We start from the raw sequence: 19,308 nt of genomic DNA, 5'->3' as shown, positions 1-19,308 counted from the left end.
GGGGGGAGAATCTCACCCAGCTGTGTCCTCCGGGCTTCGGGGTTCATCACCAGGCTAGGTCTGGGGGGGGGGGGGGAGGAGGAGTTGCGGTGATCTTTCGGCAGACCATCACCTGATCAGATGCATCATTCCGCAATCTCCAAGGTTTGAATGTGTCTACTAGGCCTGTTTGATCAAGAAAAAATTTGTTTCTAAAATCGATTCGTAATTGGGGTGTTTTTTTGTTTCGATATTTAAAATATTTACAAAACTTTCCAAAAAAATGTTTTGTTATTTACGAAATTTCGTAAATATTTACAAAACATTTTTTAAACTCCATTTGCCTAATATTTTAAATATCGAAATTTTTTCTTGATCAAACAGGCCTAGTTTCCAACAGACCTCTGAGGATGCCTGCCATAGATGTGGGCAAAATGTCAGGAGAGAATGCTTCTGGATTGGTCATACATACAGCCCTGAAAAGTAAACTCACACAACCGGCCTCCCGCGCCATCCAATCGGCTCCGCCGGCTCCTGCGCCCTCCTCCTCCTCCTCCTCGGGTGAGCGCGCGCGCGCCATCCAATCGGCTCCGGCTTCTGCGCCCTCCTCCTCCTCCCAGCTGTGTTGCAGGAAGTGCTAGGAGGAGGAGGAGGAGGAGGGCGCAGGAGCCTGAGCCGATTGGATGGCGCGCGCGCGCGCGCGCTCCGCTCACCTTTACAACCGGCCTCCGCTCCTGCTGTTAGCCCCGCGCGCCATCCGGCTCGGGCTCCTGCGCCCTCCTCCTCCTCCTCCTCCTCCTCCTAGCACTTCCTGCAACACAGCTGGTAGGAGGAGGAGGAGGAGGGCGCAGGAGCCCGAGCCGGATGGCGCGCGAGGCTAACAGCAGGAGCGGAGGCCGGTTGTAAAGGTGAGCGGAGCGCGCGCGCGCCATCCAATCGGCTCGGGCTCCTGCGCCCTCCTCCTCCTCCTCCTAGCACTTCCTGCAACACAGCTGGTAGGAGGAGGAGGAGGAGGAGGGCGCAGGAGCCCGAGCCGATTGGATGGCGCGCGCGCGCTCCGCTCACCTTTACAACCGGCCTCCGCTCCTGCTGTTAGCCCCGCGCGCCATCCGGCTCGGGCTCCTGCACCCTCCTCCTCCTCCTCCTCCTCCTCCTAGCACTTCCTGCAACACAGCTGGGAGGAGGAGGAGGAGGAGGGGGGCGCAGGAGCCCGAGCCGATTGGATGGCGCGCGGGTGAGCGCGCGCGCGCCATCCAATCGGCTCCTGCCACGGTGCACTCACTGCTGGGGTGCTTGGGAGCGCCGGATTGGCTCCCAGGCACCAGCACATGACCACAGCACTGAAGTCAGCACAGCAGCCGCCATTCCATTTACGAGACGAGCTGAAGCTCGTAAAAAAAATGGGGCTGCTGTTTCGATATTTTCAAACCCTTCCGGGTTTGAAAATATGTTTTGATATCGCGTCGGATATGCAAAAAAAAAAAACGATTTAAATACGAAATAACGAATTAACGAAACAAAACCGACAGGCCTAGTGTCTACATGAAGGTGGGTTCCCAAGACAGCTTGGGGATTCTGCTGGTGTACCGTCCACCCTGCGACCTGGCAGTTTCCCTACATGAGCTAGTGGAAGTGGTCTCAAATTCGGCCCTGGCCTCCCAACAACTTTTAGTTTTGGGAGACTTTAATATCCACGCCGAGACCACATTGACAGGCGCAGCTCAGGATTTCATGGTTGCCATGACGACCATGGGGCTGACTCAAGTAATATCTGATCCCACTCATCAGGCGGGACACACGCTGGACCTTGTTTTTATTGTGGACGGTGGAACAGTCAGAGTGGAAGAGCAAAACATTCTTCCATTGTCATGGTCTGACCATCATCTGATAAGTTTAAGGTTAACCGTACCCACTAACCTCCACAGGGGTGGTGGACTCATTAAGATGGTCCGCCCCAGGAGGCTTATGGATCCAGAGGGACTCCTGAGGTCTCTTGGGGATCTTCCTGTCATGGAGACTGACAATCCTTTTGATGCCTTTGTTGATCACTATAATAGCGAGATGGCCTGGGCAATTAACACGATCGCTCCCGAACATCCCCTTTCCTTGCGCAGAGTCACTCCAACTCCTTGGTTCACCGGGGAGCTGGCTGAGATGAAGCGCTGGAGGAGGGGTTTAGAAAGCATCTGGAGAAAATCTCGAGACGCATCTGACCAAACATCGGCTAAAGCCGCTATTAGGGCTTACTCCGCGGCTCTGCCAGAAGCCAGGAAAGTCCTCCTGAGGTTGGGGAGCTTTCTGATGACTCGGCGACTTGGTGTAGTGATTTCGTGCACCATTTTGCAGGCAAAATTGCTCAGATACACCTTGAGCTGGACTCCAGCTTAAATGCAGTTCCAGATGAGGTAACCGAGGCACCTGTCTGTTCGATGTTATGGGATTCTTTTCACCTTGTTCAACCTGATGACGTAGAGGGGATCCTTGGGACTCTGAGGGCGACCACTTGCGCTCTGGATCCTTGCCTGTCCTGGCTAGTTAAACTGGCCAAAGAGGGGTTGTTGGAATGGTTTGTTGCAATAATAAATGCTTCACTGGGTCAGGGAAAATTCCCGTCCTGCCTCAAGCAGGCAGTGGTAAAACCTAAAGAAATCTTCCCTTGACTCGACGATATGTAACAACTACAGACCAATTTCCAACCTCCCCTTCTTGGGCAAGGTTCTGGAGCGGGTGGTTGCATCACAGCTTCAGGGATTTCTCAATGACACTGATTATCTGGATTGCTCGCAGTCTGGCTTTAGGCCTGGGCACAGTACTGAGACAGCTTTGGTCGCCTTGGTAGATGACCTCCGTAGGGAGCTGGACAGAGGGAGTGTGACACTGCTGGTTCTCTTGGATATTTCACCGACTTTCGATACCATCAGCCATGGTATCCTTCTGGGGAGGCTCACTGGAATGGAACTCGGGGGCATGGTTCTACTGTGGCTCTGGCCCTTCCTGGAGGGTCGTTCCCAGTTGGTGAAGCTGGGGTCTCCTGCTCGGACCACTGGCCATTGACCTGTGGGGTCCTGCAAGGTTCTATTTTGTCCCCCATGCTATTTAATATCTACATGAAACCGCTGGGAGAGGTCATCCGGAGTTTTGGAATACGGTGTCATCTACTCAGATGACACCCAACTCCACTACTCTTTTCCACCAGATTCCAAGGAAGCCCCTTGGATACTGGACCAGTGCCTGGCTGCTGTAGCGACCTAGATGAGGAAGAACAAGCTGAGGATCAATCCTGACAAGACAGAGGTCCTCCAGGTCAGTCGCTCGGCTGACCGGGGTATTGGGTGGCAACTAGGGCTGGGCGGTTTCGTTTGTTAATTTCGTAATTCATTATTAATTCGTTATTTTTTTTATAACGAAGCGATATTGAACCATTCAGGAGCAACTAAAAATGAAACGAATTTTTAAATTTTATTTCGTAATTGTTTCGTAATTGTTTCGTAATTGTTTCGTTATTATTTCCATATGTCTGGTGCAAGTTTTATGGTTGTTGTTTGTTTTATCAGTGATAAAAAATAAATTATCACACCAACAGTCAACAACAGAGGGAGAGGGAAGCTTCAGAAGTCCCCCCTGTCCCATTTGGAGGTTTTTTTTAGCGTATAGCGCAATCGCGTCCGCCATTAACGAATTGATTTGTTATTGTTTCGAAATTGTTTCGTAATTTCCGAAATTTCGTAAATATCGAACTTTTTTAAAGAAAAATTTCAGAATTCTTTTAAATAACGAAATGCAAAAACCCCCTAAAAAAGAATCGAGTTTAGAAACAAATTTTTCCGTGGTTGGACAGCCCTAGTGGCAACCTGTGCTGGATGGGATTGCACTCCCCCTGAAATCACAGATCCGCAGTTTGGGGGTCCTCCTGGACTCAGTGCTGACGCTTGATGTGCAGGTGTCAGCGGTGGCCGGGAGGGCCTTCGCACAACTAAAACTCGTGCACCAACTGCGACCTTACCTTGTGAAGTCTGACTTGATCATGGTGGTCCATGCCTTAGTTACCTCTAGACTGGATTACTGTAATGCTCTCTATGTGGGGCTACCCTTGAAGACGGCCCAGAAATTACAACTTGTCCAGTGTTCGGCAGCCAGATTAATAACTGGGGCGACTTATAGGGAGCAGTCAACCCCCCTGTTTAAGGAGCTCCACTGGCTGCCGTTTATTTTCCGGTCCCAATTCAAGGTGCAGGTTATCCCCTACAAAGCCCTAAACGGTTTGGGACCCGCCTACCCTCCATGAACCATCTTGGGCCCTCCGATCCTCTGGGGAGGCCCTGTTCTCACCACTGCCAATTGTCACAAGCTCGCCTGGTAAATACAAGGAGGAGAGCCTTTTCCGCCGTGGTCGCCCTGACTCTGGAACTCACTACCTGGAGAAATTAGGAAAGCCCCTTCTCTAGAAGTTTTAAAGAAGAACCTTAAAACCTGCCTCTTCCACTGTGCCTTTGATGAGTAGGTATACAATTTCACATGACTGTTTTAAAGTTCTGTCATGCGAGTAGATATCCCCCCTCCTTGTGAGAAAGCTTGACTCCACAACCCCCGCTATAATGAGTACTACTTCGCATATTATCTGCTTTTCTCTTTTATCTTGTCTGAGTTTTTAATTAGTTTTAATTAGTTTGTTTTTAATCATTACATGTAGCCCACCCGTTGTCTCTGTGCCTGTGTCTTTTGTAATTCTAATATAGTTATGTATTCATATGTTTTATGTAATTATGATATTGTTTATTGTTTGTGTTTTCGGTTGTGTTTTGGTTTTCTTATTGTAATTGTTGTTCGGGCCTGGCGCCATGTAAGCCACTCCGAGTCCCCATTGGGGAGATGGTGGCGGGATATAAATAAAGTTTATTATTATATTATTATTGACAACAGTACCTGGGAAAAAGATCTTGGGGTCTTCAACACCATGATGCAAAAACTTAAAAAGGGAAGTGTATTTTGGGCTGCATCAAAAGGAATACTCTAGATTGTGCATCAAAAGGAGTATAGTGTCTAGAGTGTGTCCCCCTCAAGACACAGGTTCGCAGCTTGGGTGTGATCTTGGATTCGTCACTGAGCCTGGAACCCCAGGTTTCAGCGGTGACCAGGGGAGCATTCGCACAGTTAAAACTAGTGCGCCAGCTGCGCCCGTACCTTGGGAAGCCAGACTTGGCCACGGTAGTCCATGCTCTAGTCACATCCCGTTTAGACTACTGCAACGCTCTCTACATGGGGTTGCCTCTGAAGACTGCTCGGAAGCTTCAAATGGTCCAACGATCGGCAGCCAGGATGCTAACAGGAGCGGCACTCAGGGAGCATACCACTCCTCTGCTGCGCCAGCTCCACTGGCTGCCAATTTGCTACCGGGCACAATTCAAAGTGCTGGCTTTAGCCTTTAAAGCCCTAAACGGTTCTGGCCTGACCTACCGGTCCGAACGCATCTCCTCCTATGAACCAGTTAGGACATTAAGATCGTCTGGGGAGGCCCTGCTCTCGATCCTGCCGGCTTCACAAGCACGCCTGGCGGGGACGAGAGACAGGGCCTTCTCAGTGGTGGCCCCTCGGCTGTGGAACGCCCTTCCTGCAGATATTAGATTGGCCCCTCCTTGCTGGCATTCCGGAGGAAAGTAAAGACCTGGATGTTTGAACAGGCATTTGACTAAGCAGTGTGATTGATTGACTGATTATTGGAACACGGAATAATGGATAACGAGTTTTGGATTCTGATTTCACTGACTAGACCAGATGGATTTGTTATATTGGTGTATTGATGTTTTTGATGCTGATGTTAATGATGTTAATGATGTTAATGACTTGTGATGCTTTTGTTTTTAAATGCATAATGATTTTGTATCCTGTATATCTAAACTGTTGTAAACCGCTCTGAGTCGCCTAAGGGCTGAGAAGAGCGGTATACAAATAAAGTAAATAAATAAATAAATAAGTCATGGTGTCCCTCTATTCTGCTATGGTTAGACTTCACCTGGAATGTGTGTAACTCTGGGCACCACAATCGAAAAGAGATATTGAAAAGCTGACAGGTGTCCAGCGGAGGATGACTAAAATGATGAAAAGTTTGGAGACCCTGCTCTATGTGGAGCATCTTAAAGAGCTGGGTATGTTTTTCCTGCAGAAGAGAAGGTTGAGAAGAGACATGATAGCCTTGTATAAATATGTGAAAGGATGTCATAAGGAAGAGGGAGCAGGCTTGTTTTCTGCTACTCTGGAAACTACGACTCAGAGCAATGGGTTCAAATTACAGGAAAGGAGATTCCACCTGAACATTATGAAGAACTTCCTGGCTTTAAGAGCTGTTCAGCAGTGGAACTTTGCCTTGGAGTATGGTGGTGGAAGTTCCTTCCTTGGAGGCTTTTAAACAGACTGGATGGCCATCTATCAGGGGGAATTGTGTTTTTCCTGCATTTCCGGGGTTTGGACTAGATGGCTCATGTGGTCTCTTCTAAATCTATTATTCTATTATTCTGTTCAGAAATGTCATTGACCACCTACTGACAGCATGCTTAAATACATGTTTTCTTTTTTTATCCTTCTCGATATGGGGAGAAGCTGCAACATACATTACTACCTATTGTCCTTTTAAAGGAACAGCAGAGGAAAATGGCAATATTTGGGATACTAAAAAATGTCTTCAGAACTTTTGGAGGTGGGATGTGGTGTGTCTGTATGATTTTAAATCTTTGGGGTTATTTCTGCATGGTTTGAATGTAAAATGGTGGTTTGAGGACCACAAAAATGGGGTCAAGGATATATTCTGCATGGTTTGAATGTAAAATGGTGGTTTGAGGACCACAAAAATGGGGTCAAGGATATATTCAACCCCTGGGCAGCACATTGCTTTTACTGATGATTTAATTTGGGTTAAAGACAAAGTGAGTACTTCTCTATTGATCTACTTGGACTTCTCAGTGGCATTTGATATGATTGATCCTGGTGTCCTACTGGATCAGTTCTATCAGCTAAGAATAAAAGACATTGGTGTTATAGTAATTCTGTTCCTATCTTTCCAGAGAGTAAATAGGATGACTACTTTTCAACACCATAAACGTAAAGCCACAGAGTGCCATTCTGTGTGTGAGAGTGTGTGAAATTGCTAGGTAAAGCTGTTGAAAATGGTGAGTTTGAGAAACTCAGTCCGACTTGTTTGATCATTGTGCATGAGCTAGACCAGCATCTAGGTGCTGCCATAGTCTGCATAATGAGCAACCACTTAAGAAATCTGATATGACAAGTGGTTCTCAGTTCTAGAAGGTAAATATTTATTATTCGCTTTATTTATACACTGTGTTTTTCACCCTCACAGGGGGATTCAAGGCAGCTTACAATTCTGGCAAAATTCCATGCCACAACCATTTATTGGTAGGATTTTTCTCCCATTGGGGAAGTAGCATAATTTGGAATATCTATGTACATCTGTTCCACTTAAAACTTAGAAAGACAGCTCCTCTCGGATTGCCTGGGTCAGCAATAACTTTTCTGGACAGGAATAACCTAGCCATGGTAGCTAATGTACTGATAACTCCTTCCCAAGACTACTGCTATGTGCTATTATTTGGAATGAACTGGAAGCAGCAGCTAATGCAAAATACAACACTACATTGCTGTCTGGAATATCACAAAGCAATATAGCATAGAACACCTGTTCTAAATGAATTGCATTGACTGCCAATGCCTTCTCAATTTGAATTCCAGCCCTAAATTACTGGAACCTCAGGGCCTGATGCAACACTTCTTATAGACATTTGCCTGAAGAGAAGTAAATGAGCTTTCTTCTCTGTTGTGGAATGCCCTCTACTTGGCACCAGCACTAGATTCATTTTGGCAGCAGAATAAAACTTTTTAATTACAGTCTCTGATGTTTAATGATTTCATCCAATCTGTACAGTCATGTGATTTTCAAATGTTTAAACAATCAGATTATTTCATTTATGTGCAGTGTTTTACAAATTTTTGGGGGGGGGGGAGGTTTCAAACTAGTTTATTGCTAGTCATCCTGAGATCTTGTAATACAGAACAGGACATAAATATGCCAAATATTAAAATAAATAAATATTACTCAGTTTCCTTGATTGGGTGGTCATACATTGCAACTTCATACATTGGTTTAGAGTTCTGGGGCACTTCTATACTGTCATATAATTGAGAATATCAAAACAGATAATCTACATTATCTGCTTTGAACTGGATTATACTGTATGAGTCTAGAGTGCCGTGTAATTCAGTTCAAAGCAGATAATCTGGATTTTATATGGTAGTATAGAAGGGGCCTGGGAGTGAAAAGCCAGCTTTGGGAGAGCTTCCTACAGAGCCAGAAAAAAATCCAAATTATCTGCTTTATAATCTGGATTATATGATAGGGGCCTAGGACTGCAAGGGCCTAGGACTGCAAGCCTATCTACACTTAATTAAATGTAAAAGCCACTGGCATTAATATGGATGAATAAAAATTTATGTATTGAAACTTTCTTGTTGTATTCTTGTTGTAATGGATTACTGTTTTGCATAACTGGATACAATTGCTTGTCAATCTTTACATTTAGACCAAATTGTATTTGCACTGTTGGTATGAAAGCGAGTAACAAAAATGTTAATAATACACTATTCAATCTCTTTTGGGGTTTTTTAAAACCATCTTATGATAAGTCTGTGTTGAGAACAGTGGGGATTTTTTAAGCAAAAAGGCTCTGTTATTGGCTACAAAGGCACCTGTGAGGATGTGTAACTGGTTGAAGAACTGCATTATTTTTGCATAATCAGTTGCACATCATCATTACATAACCATTTAAAAACAATTAAACTAAATCAAATCTTTTGTTGGATATGTGCCTATTATGAAAACATTGAATGACCTTGGGCAAGCATAATGCATGAATTCAGACAATTGAACACAATGAGACTTACTTCTGAGCAGACATAAATAGGTTTGCTTCATAAAACAATTAGAAATGATTATAGATCTTCCCATGACTACAAAATGTCTCAAAATTAGGGAGTTCTTATTTGTGTGAATACTCATACATATCTGAAATCATGAAAAAGGTCTTCTTATGGGCAAATGCAACAAAATTAAAAAATTCCATCAATTTTTCCTGATTTAGCCCCATTTTTCCTCCATGAAAACTCACTCTGAACTCCATGGGAAAGGACAACTTTCCATGTTTCTGAAGTGACTTCTTTCACATCCACTTGGTAATGATGGATTGGAACCCCTCCATGTGAATCTGGTTTATTGAAAGAGACTTTAGCAATACTTTGTGATACCTCTATTATCTTCACTCCATGTGGACTGGATGGTACATCTAGAAAAGCGTAATAAGTCAGTTAGAGAGCAGAAATAACACCATGAAATGTTTAGAAGTACATTCTTTGCACAGCACCTTTGAAGAAAAATAAAAAATGCAAATTTTGCTGGTTATTTCTGTGTTAAATAGTTGAAACTACAATGCAGTAATGTAAAATGATACTATATGAGAAATATAAAATTTATTGGCTTACCTGTAACTAGTTCTTTGTCACCTATGAGCTCAGACAGCAGTTCTTATCCCTACACACATACCTAAACCCTGCACAGAAAAGTAAGCCACTTCATCATGAGTTGTAGTCCCCACCTCCTCCCACAACTCCGGAATTTCCCTCCCAGGGTGGCTACATGCTATCTGTATTGAAATTAGAATAACATGAAGTCACCCCAAAATCCCCAATTTACTCCCTAAAACTTACTGAAAAGATCTGTGGCTGCCATGGTGCCTCTCCTCGCATCCTCGTAGTGCGAAAAAAATGACACATGAGGAGATGGGAGGGGTGAAGAGGAAAATCCATCCACTCCTCCCTCCATTTCCCCTGCTTCAGGAGCACAAAGGTGAAGAATGGCTGTGAAGATTGACTCCCAGGAAACACATGATGTGTCCCAGGAGTCAGCCCCCATAAACCCGACACCTCATTAGACCTGGATCTTTCATAAAGATCCAGATCTAATTAGGTGGGGCTATTGATAAAGACATTGATAAATCTATGGACAGAATTTCGCAACATTGTTCAGGAGCTGGCAACAAAGTACATCCCAAAGAAAAGGGAAAACCAAGAAGGAAAGATGGTTGTCTGCTGAAACACTGGAAGTAGCCCATTTCTACATCCTTGACAGAGAGGTGGCATGGTGGCATAGTAAATCTTATGGAAGAAACGTAGACATGGTAGTGTCTGTGCACTTACACTGCAGCGAGGCACCACTGCATCATACTATATCACCATTGAGATATTATACTTTTACACAGACCTTTGTAATAATTGAACCTTGAATTCTCTGCATCCCTTTAATGGGCTTAGTAACTGCATATCTAAAAATGTTGTCCTAAACTATTGAACACACTCTTTTATCCACCATTCTCCTCCTCCTCCTCATTGTCTTCCATATTTTTATGATTTTTTTTGTGACCATAAGAGTTTTACATATAAACAATCTTGACCCTTATATGATATTCATTAGTGGCTTAATTACCTAATTAGCTAATTATACCTTCTCATCTTTCTGAGGAATTTGCAACAGGCTTCTATCAGGTTTGTGTGAAATACAGGCATTCAAAGGTTAATTAAATTCCTTATTAACTCTTTTTTGCTTAAGTGTATCTATTTTTCATTAAAACATTATCAGTACCAGCATGAATCAGAATTTTAGGGCATCATATTGTTCCAGTCATCAGACTTTAGTTTATCAGGAGGGTTTTCATAGACAATGGTCTGGAAGGATACTGAAAAGCAGTCTGATAAGAATGCTGTCTGGGCTTCTTTTTATTTTTAGTCATACAACTAATTGGCTGAGCAATCAAAATGAATCACAACTGAGGTGTACACTTGATTTTATCTAACTGAAATTGAGAATTGAGGTAGAATAGTTGTCCCTTATGTAGGAGTACTTTATATTGGCTAATAGACTGCTACTCACACAGTGATGCGGGGGGCGGGGGTGGGGGAGAGTAACTTGGTGCCCATTTGTGTGCATAGAGATGGGGTAGAGTAGGGCGCTAAAATAGCATCTTAATTCAAGTATGCTCCATTAAGGGCTGCTCACAAGTGCATGATCCACTTGTGTGATGCACAGAATTCTTCATAATACCATTAATTAAGCATTTAATTGTATTGTAAAGAAGGAATACTAACACATCATAAATAGTTCAGTTATCTTTGCTTTCCTTCCAAGTCAAAACCATATTCTGATTATTTTTCAGGGAATTTACTTTCAGGTGTTTTTACATTCCATGTTTACATACACTGTCACAAAACTACAGACAAAGTGCTATATCGTATTATTTTGCCCTTCTTTCCCCTTCTTGTTTCAGAGGAGGAGGAGGAGGAGATAAAAAGAACATAGAGAATTCTGTGGGTGTAAAATTAGGATAGAACTTCACCCCAACATTTGACTAGCAGGAGAGTTTTTCTTCTTCCACGTCTATTTAGGCATTACACCATTTCTGTATGTCCTTCATAGAATTGCTGACCCCTTTAGCAATGAGTTAGGAAATAATGCATGGGATAAATTAGAGAGGAGTTAAAGCTATCCTTCATAGATCAAGGGCTATTCCAGTGCCTATGGGAATGAATGTGACTACCAAGTCCATTGAGTCTTTTGATGGGCAGGAACAAGATACTGCAATCGAGTGAATCAAATCCATCCCTCTACACATCCTCCTTTAGAATTTGACATTTTAAAAGTCCCAGTGACATTTGAAGACATACTTACATCAGAAAGTGTTGTATGGCTTGGTTTTTTTATTACTTTATTTTTCTTTAACACCTCATATGTTTAAAAAAATATTTTACTGTTATTTTTTTTCTTCTAACGTTGGCCACTTTAAAATGTGAAAAAGGAATCATAGAAATAAACTCATTTATCAAACAAACTTTTCAACAGTTTGACTTACTACATCATGAGCTATATAACTGCACATCAGGATGGGCAAAAAAAATCAACATTGTTTAAAACTGCTGACATTTCTTTTTATTCTTTACAGTGGTCTTCACTAATGATTGGTTTTCAAACAGACTTTAATATATTTCAAAAATTGTTGTAGTACAGAATAAATGTTAAACAAATTGCATGCCACGGTTGAAAGATATTAATGTATTCTTAAGCATATCATCCTTCCTCTTACACAAAACTGCTGGATTAACAGGTATAAATACACATAGGCAGGCTGCACTACTGGTGAAATATTTGCTTGGCACAACAGTTTTTGTTGCTTTGAGAAAATTTATTGAGCTGCATATCCTATTATTGCTTCACACAAAAATGCTCTAAAAGGAACCTACTCCTCCTCCTCCCCCACCACTTCTACTTTAAAGAATGTATTAAGGGTCATTCTCATAAAACTGATAAAGAAAATGTTAATTGCTTATGAAAGAGGCACAGTGACATTTAGCCAGCATAATCAACCTTTAAGAATTGCAGAACAATTAGAGTAAATGAAGTCAAAGGGGGGGAAGGCTGTATAGCCATCAACATGCAACAGCTTGGCTTTGTAATGATACTAGTGCCTTGATCCATATAATTAGAATAAATTGACACAGTTCCAGTTCCAGTAGTCCTCAGTTTATATCAGTTGGCAATTCAAATTATGTGCGGTTGTACAACACATGGTTAAATAAGCTGCCTTGATGAAAACTGGACAAGAAACTGAATTGCTATGTAACACCCCTAGTGGTGTAAGTTGTGTATCATTTGATTGTTGTGTCTTGCACTTATTTGTTGTGCCACACGATTGGGCAGTTTTTGAAAGCTTTCCCTCATAAACATTTGTTGAAATTCAAAAGTGAATTATTTATGTATTATTTATAAAAAAATTATAAGATATATGAATTATCTTTATTAGGAATATCTTTTTACTCTTTATTATTTTATTACATTCCAAGAACTTATGCCAAGGCTTCACACAGCATTATAAAGCAACTGAACAAAGCACAACAATATTCTATTTAATGCTATGCAATTTGCAGTACAATCCTCAAAACACTGATCTCAGATAAAGCCTCAAGCTGATGGATAAACATGAAATTATACTGTTAAAATCATCACTGCATCACTGTTAATTGTGTGGAGTTGTGTTCTAACTATGCATAATTAATAATGGAAGAATACTCACAATATTTCTCATCTCTAGTTAGAAAAGCTATCTCAGGAAGAGACATTCTATTAAAAACAATATTTTCCCCCACAAAATATATGGAATTTTGGATTATTGTTTTCATTGGGTGGTTGTAGGTTTTTTTGGGCTATATGGCTATCTTCTAGAGGCATTCTAGAACATGGCCATATAGCCCGAAAAAACCTACAACCACCCAGTGATTCCGGCCATGAAAGCCTTCGACAATAGTATTATTTTCATTTTTGCAAATAAAGTCCCATGTTGTGAAATCTTAAAAGTTGCATAAACTCAGCCTAATCTTATTCAGGAGGAACATTATTTTTTTGTATGTGAAATTCTTTGCTTGGGTATGCAAGAATGAAATGGGCAAAGATTTATCTTCACAGCATTATGCATAAGGAACTATAATGAACACGGCAGCTACAAATAATACTGTAGGTATAAGCTAATGATGAACTTTTCAGCTCTTTATATGAGAACAGAAAAGTGTGCATTTAAAAACAGTGGCAAGGAACCATAGTGGAATGGGAATTCATTTTCATCTCAATGCTAACCCATCAGGTCACAGCTTCAAATTTTGTACTGAAAATATAACTCTGAAATACTGGAAAATATTATCCTGGTTCACACATCCCATATTTGAAGCCTGTACTGGATAGTGTCAATACAGTAGTTAAAAATGTTCGAGTTATTAGAAAAATGTCCAGAATGTTTATTCCATTTTTGAAAGCAGAATGCCAACAGAGCATCAAGTATGGGTGGCCTCTTTTTAAAGCCTTTTCTATAATAGTCATTTGCCTTTCCTTTTGACAAATGACAAGATAGAAATGTAATAAAATGAGTGATGTAAATATTAAAGAAGGACTTATTCCTTTAAGGCAGTGGTTCTCAACCTGGGGTCCCCAGATGTTTTTGGCCTACAAGTCCCAGAAATCCCAGCCAGTTTACCAGCTGTTAGGATTTCAGGGAGTTGAAGGCCAAAAACATCTGGGGACCCCAGGTTGAGAACCACTGCTTTAAGGGATAATGCACCAATGAGATTCACATTTTTTTATAAAAAGAACACTCACCTCCAGTCAGAAGGAGCCAACTGGAGGGCCAGAGGGGAGCAACTGAATCCCCTCGCAAAAGTCCAGATGGTTCTGTCTGGTATTCCCACCACTTGGGAGGGGGGCAAGGGAACCTTCCTGAACGTAATCCCCTCCTCTCTGCACTGCTGTCAGGAGTAAATAATTTAAATGGGTGGAGGCTGTATAAATAGGTGTCACTGGCAGGAAGTGGGGGGAGAGCTTGGATCAGCGTACACATTGACACCCCTCTATACTGGGGTGAAGGGGGAATTTTGGGTATCTCTGTAGGCTCTATAGTTTAGGGGGTTCCCCAAAATATCTCCCTTTGGGCTTCCCTTGGGAGGTTTGCCTCCTATTGGGCTTTATGGTTTGGGAGGGGGAGGTTCCCAAGAATGGGGGAGGTTCCCAAGGACTGGCCAAGATAGCAAACTATCAATATGGAGTGCCCCCTGGGGTCAGTTTTTTGCCCAGATACATGGCCTCACACCATTACCCATGTTGCAGTGCTCTCCCCACAATTAGTCAATTAGTTCAATTACCAGTTTCTAATTAGGTCAATATATGGCCCATTTATTTCTCCACATCTTGTGTCTGGTCTCTTTATTTCGCAGTGGGGATTCAAATGGTTTGTGCAGGCTCGAGTCTCCGTCTTAATCATACTATCCTTGCAAAAAGTACTTCATTAATTAAATATTAAATAAATTACTGATAAATATAATTTATTCTTTTCATTTTCATTTTAAAAGGCCTTAGCCTTGAATCTCCAGTGATGGGGATAATCATCACTGAACTGACTTGGACTTACAAACAGCATGCATACTCCTGCACTATGAATACACAATGAATGGAATTGCACATCAGCAAGTAGAATTAAAATATTAAATGAAATAATTTAAGTAATACATATTTACTTACCAGCCAAAGCAAGGATATATTCTTGATATCGTGTTCCTATTCGGTTTGTGGCTGTGCAGTTGTATCGTCCAAAATCATTGTCAGAGGTGGGAGCAATCTGAGATAATGAATACACATTTTTATCCACTTTTATGTTTTTATGTGAATCACCATATAAGGCTGACTGCAGAAGAGTTCCTAGATGCAAAGGCTCCCCATAAAGGTGTGCAAACTTCTATTCTTCTAATTTCTTCTCATACACTGGCTCTGCATATTTTCAGGCCCTCAACTGTGCACATATCCAGTTTCAATATACAGCCCTTCCTGCTTGCCATTCTCTTTTTCAGCATGAGGGCTTTTTGTAATAGGAACTAATAACTTAAAATAATATAAATTAATGGTGAATTTAGTTCAAAATTTGCAAAAGGAAAGGACGAATTAATTATTTATAAATAAGAGTGAATAGTTGGAATTTCAGCATGAATATTTCACTAGAATGTTGATAATTTAATAATTAATTAACTTAGCAAGAGACATGATATTTTTGTTATCCAACTTGTTAGTTACTAAAAACACACTTCCCTTGGATATTTATAAAATTATTTCTTCTCTTTTTAGTTCCTCTAATTTACAAAACTATTATTTAAGATAGAAATAAGAAGGGTAATTTGGAAGAAGTGCTGGCCATTTTTATAACCTGATGAGCCTCTTGTGTTCCACACTGGACAACTTTAATTTTCTAAGCAACTAATTTACAAAACTCAGAGGCCTTTTTGGGAATCAGAATACTATAGAAAATGAGATGGTAAGTATAAAGGATTATAAAGAAGGGAGAAAAGGAAACCAAGAGAATTTTGCTGGGTTTTGTGCGTGAGAGGGTGGGGGGTGGTTGAGAAATTAGGCTTTCAAAATCTGATCAAAAGTTCAAAACAGGGTCATGCCACTTCATCACATTTACTAAATACCATTGAGTGCTACACTTCAAATGTGGAAGGCCACTGTTCTCATCACATTAGATTGGATTAAAATGTAGGATACAGCATTCTTCACGTACTTTATGTGTGGGTGCCAGCATTTTTTTTCAAAGGGAAGTGGATTTTTTGAAATGATCCAGATGATTGGCCATTTCTGTAATGTGATGGCATTTGTTGCTCCCAGGTTTAAAATGAAACATTTACCCAAATTGTGGGAGTTGCCAAAAGTACCCTTGTTAGGGAAAGCATTACCTTTTGCTCACCAAGTTTTTACTTTGACAAAACAGTTGCTTTACAAAAAACAAAAAAAACAAAACAGCCTTTCTGGGCCCTTCCCTTCCTTCCGTAATGTGTCTGTGCCTTGTGTTTCATGGGAAGGCCGGGAGAGGATTGTTACTATTATTATTATGTCATATCTCCATGCTGTGCAGTCATAGTTTCCCAAGGTCCATACCCTTCCCTTGGTGTATTTACAGTATGGAAGGAATGCCCTTCCACACCACTTTAAATGCCATGACTCAATGCAATGGAGTCCTCCTGGGAGTTATAGTTTCCCAAGTTCCATACCCTTCTCTTGGTACATCTACACTGTAGAATGAATGTAGGTGGACCTTACTTTAAATGCCATGTCTCCATGAGATGGTCTTGGGAATTGCAGTTTCCAAAGATCCATGAACATTATCTGGGTGCATCTACACTGTGAAATAGATTCAACTGGACTTTATTTTAAATACAATAGCTCCATACTATGAAATCCTGAGAGTTATAGTTTTCCATGGTCCCCACCCTTCTCTGTGGGTCAGAAGAGAGAGAGGGGGGGAACATAGCCGCTTTCCTTTTCTCCCTCCCTGCTTCCTTGCTTCTGGAATTGAAGACATGTAATAGTTGACATGTGATCTTGTGTTAGTAGGGAAGCTGGGATTTCAAAGAGAGGAGGGGTTTTTTTCAATAAGGAACATGAGGGAGGGATGGTGGGCTGGGCCAAATCTCTATAATGTGATGACAAATTCAAAGAATGCAGAGTACTATTGAGTTGCATGGATACATTTAACAGTGTGATGATGGTAGGGAAATCATCCATTTCATTGAAAAACAGAGCTTTGCTCAATTCTACTCAGCCAACCATTTCATTGCTTCAATGTGATGAAGTAGATGGAGAAGAATAAATAAGGAATAATTTTGCATCTTTTTTTAATTTAGCTTTTAGCGTGGTGATATAATGCAACATTATCACATATCTAAAATCAACTTACTAGCTAAAACCAATTTATTGTTGAAGGCTTTAATGGCCGGAATCACTGGGTGGTTGTAGGTTTTTTCGGACTATATGGCCATGTTCTAGAGGCATTTCTCCTGACGTTTTGCCTGCATCTATGGCAAGCATCCTCAGAGGTAGTGAGGTGTGAGGATGCTTGCCATCCTCACTACCTCTGAGGATGCTTGCCATAGATGCAGGCAAAATGTCAGGAGAAATGCCTCTAGAACATGGCCATATAGCCCGAAAAAACCTACAACAACCCAGTAAAACCAATTTGTTTTCTACATTAATGTAACTGAATGAGATTTTCAAAACATTATTAGCAATTATCATAATATCTTGTCTTTTGCATCTTTGCATAGACTTCACCCTCCTATTCCTTACAGTGAGCAGTTGTACAACATGAGAAAGGTTTGATAACCTTTAAGCTTCTCCCAAGATGGAGTGTAATGTGAAGTAGGTTTTTTTAAAAAAACAAAAAAACAAAAATGTGTTTCTCTTCTGTATCAGGAGAAATAGATTTTCTTCATGTAATATGCATATATTTTCAAAATATGAATAGATAAGTGCATATAGTTGTAAAACATGTGCAAATGTACTTTAGTAAAACACATATACACAAAACTCCACATTAAAATATACATATATACATAAAAGGTAAAATGTACTCACCTACCTGTCCAGACTTTTGAGCATTATAATAGACTATTGGTAATTTTGCCTTCTTCCTCTATTCTTAATATTGCTTTATTTCACAATAGTATTATCCTCATCCTGGTTGTTTTAAGTATTCATACCCTTCCTTGTAGATTCCTTCACTTGCCACTATTACAGACCTGTTTCAAACTTTTGGTCCTTATATTTAAGATTGTATGCTGTAATCCCTCTCATTGGCTTGCAGATTAGATCGCATGGGATGCACAAGCTAACGATTATTGACTTTTCCACCAACATACACACAGCTCTGCCAAAGCTGTGAGCCTTTTAAGACTTGCCTTTGCCTATGTGGAACAGTCTTCCTCTGAATAGAGGAGGCTTGTTCATTTTCAAAAGGGTTTAAAGATCTTTGTCTTTGAATTATAGGATTAAAATGTTCAGTTGAGTCTAATGTTGCTGAGATGAGTAGTGGTAGGATGTGTGGGGTTTTACATATGTTTATATGTCATATTTTATTTACTTTGTTTTTAATTATATGCTTGATGTTCTGCCTTTTGTTGGAAAGAGTGTTATAAATAAGTGTTGCTGTTACTGGAAAAATGCTACTTATTTAAAATGTGGCAGAAAGAGTGTATTTCTTTGCAAAAAGCCCCACTCCCAACCCAAACAAAAAACAGTCCCAAAACCTGAAGAAAAGGGAGATGGAATTTGGAGAAACACAATAAAAACAAGGTCAAAAATTAAAAGAATGAAAATTACTAAGTTCTATAGGGCCGGGTAGGAATCCCCCCCCCCACCCCAAGTGTTTCGGGGTGGTGGTGTGCCTACCCCACAATTTTTCATCTGGGTTTGCTCATTGGCTTAGGATGAGTTATTTAGATAGGTCGTCATGGCATGTCAAAAGTTACATAGTCTTGCTAGGCACCATGGCACACACCTTTGTCTCTCTAGGTTTTGTGGCTCAGGGGGCTGTAAAAGGGGTCTCCCTTGGGGCTGGAATGAGGGCTTCTCACTCTTAAAAAAAGTTGAGGCTTGGGCAGGAGTGTCCTCAAGATGAGCTTTCACTAAGATTGGCCAAGGTGCATAGGCAAAGAATTTGGATAGACCTAGGGATCTTGGTGATAGTACAAGGATGGTCATTGGAGGTTGTCCAAGTGACACCTGACCAAAGGAATTCTTTCCCAGTTGGCTGACAACAAATGGTTATTTCTTACAAGTTATTTTCCTTGATAGATTCACTCGGTTTACAGGTTCTCACAGAAGTTCTGACAAATAAATAAATAGATCAAGAAATG

General features: G+C 41.2%; 1 protein-coding gene across 3 annotated transcripts in view; it reads right to left on the bottom strand.

Moving 5' to 3' along the window:
* The window catches only part of NCAM2 (neural cell adhesion molecule 2), a 301,945-nt gene that overhangs the window by 75,755 nt on the left and 206,882 nt on the right, over positions 1 to 19,308 (bottom strand). For all 3 annotated transcript variants that reach the window (XM_060770486.2, XM_060770485.2, XM_060770484.2), the window contains exons 11-12: positions 15,146 to 15,242; positions 9,150 to 9,323 (exon numbers count right to left, since the gene is read on the bottom strand). In XM_060770486.2, the coding sequence (XP_060626469.2) occupies positions 9,150 to 9,323; positions 15,146 to 15,242 (271 nt within the window). The remainder of the gene's footprint in view (positions 1 to 9,149; positions 9,324 to 15,145; positions 15,243 to 19,308) is intronic.

This window comes from Anolis sagrei, chromosome 3 (genome assembly GCF_037176765.1).
Source record: "Anolis sagrei isolate rAnoSag1 chromosome 3, rAnoSag1.mat, whole genome shotgun sequence".
NCBI lineage: Eukaryota > Metazoa > Chordata > Lepidosauria > Squamata > Dactyloidae > Anolis > Anolis sagrei.
Note: the sequence above shows the minus strand (reverse complement) of the source record. Positions and strands in the feature narration are given on the sequence as shown.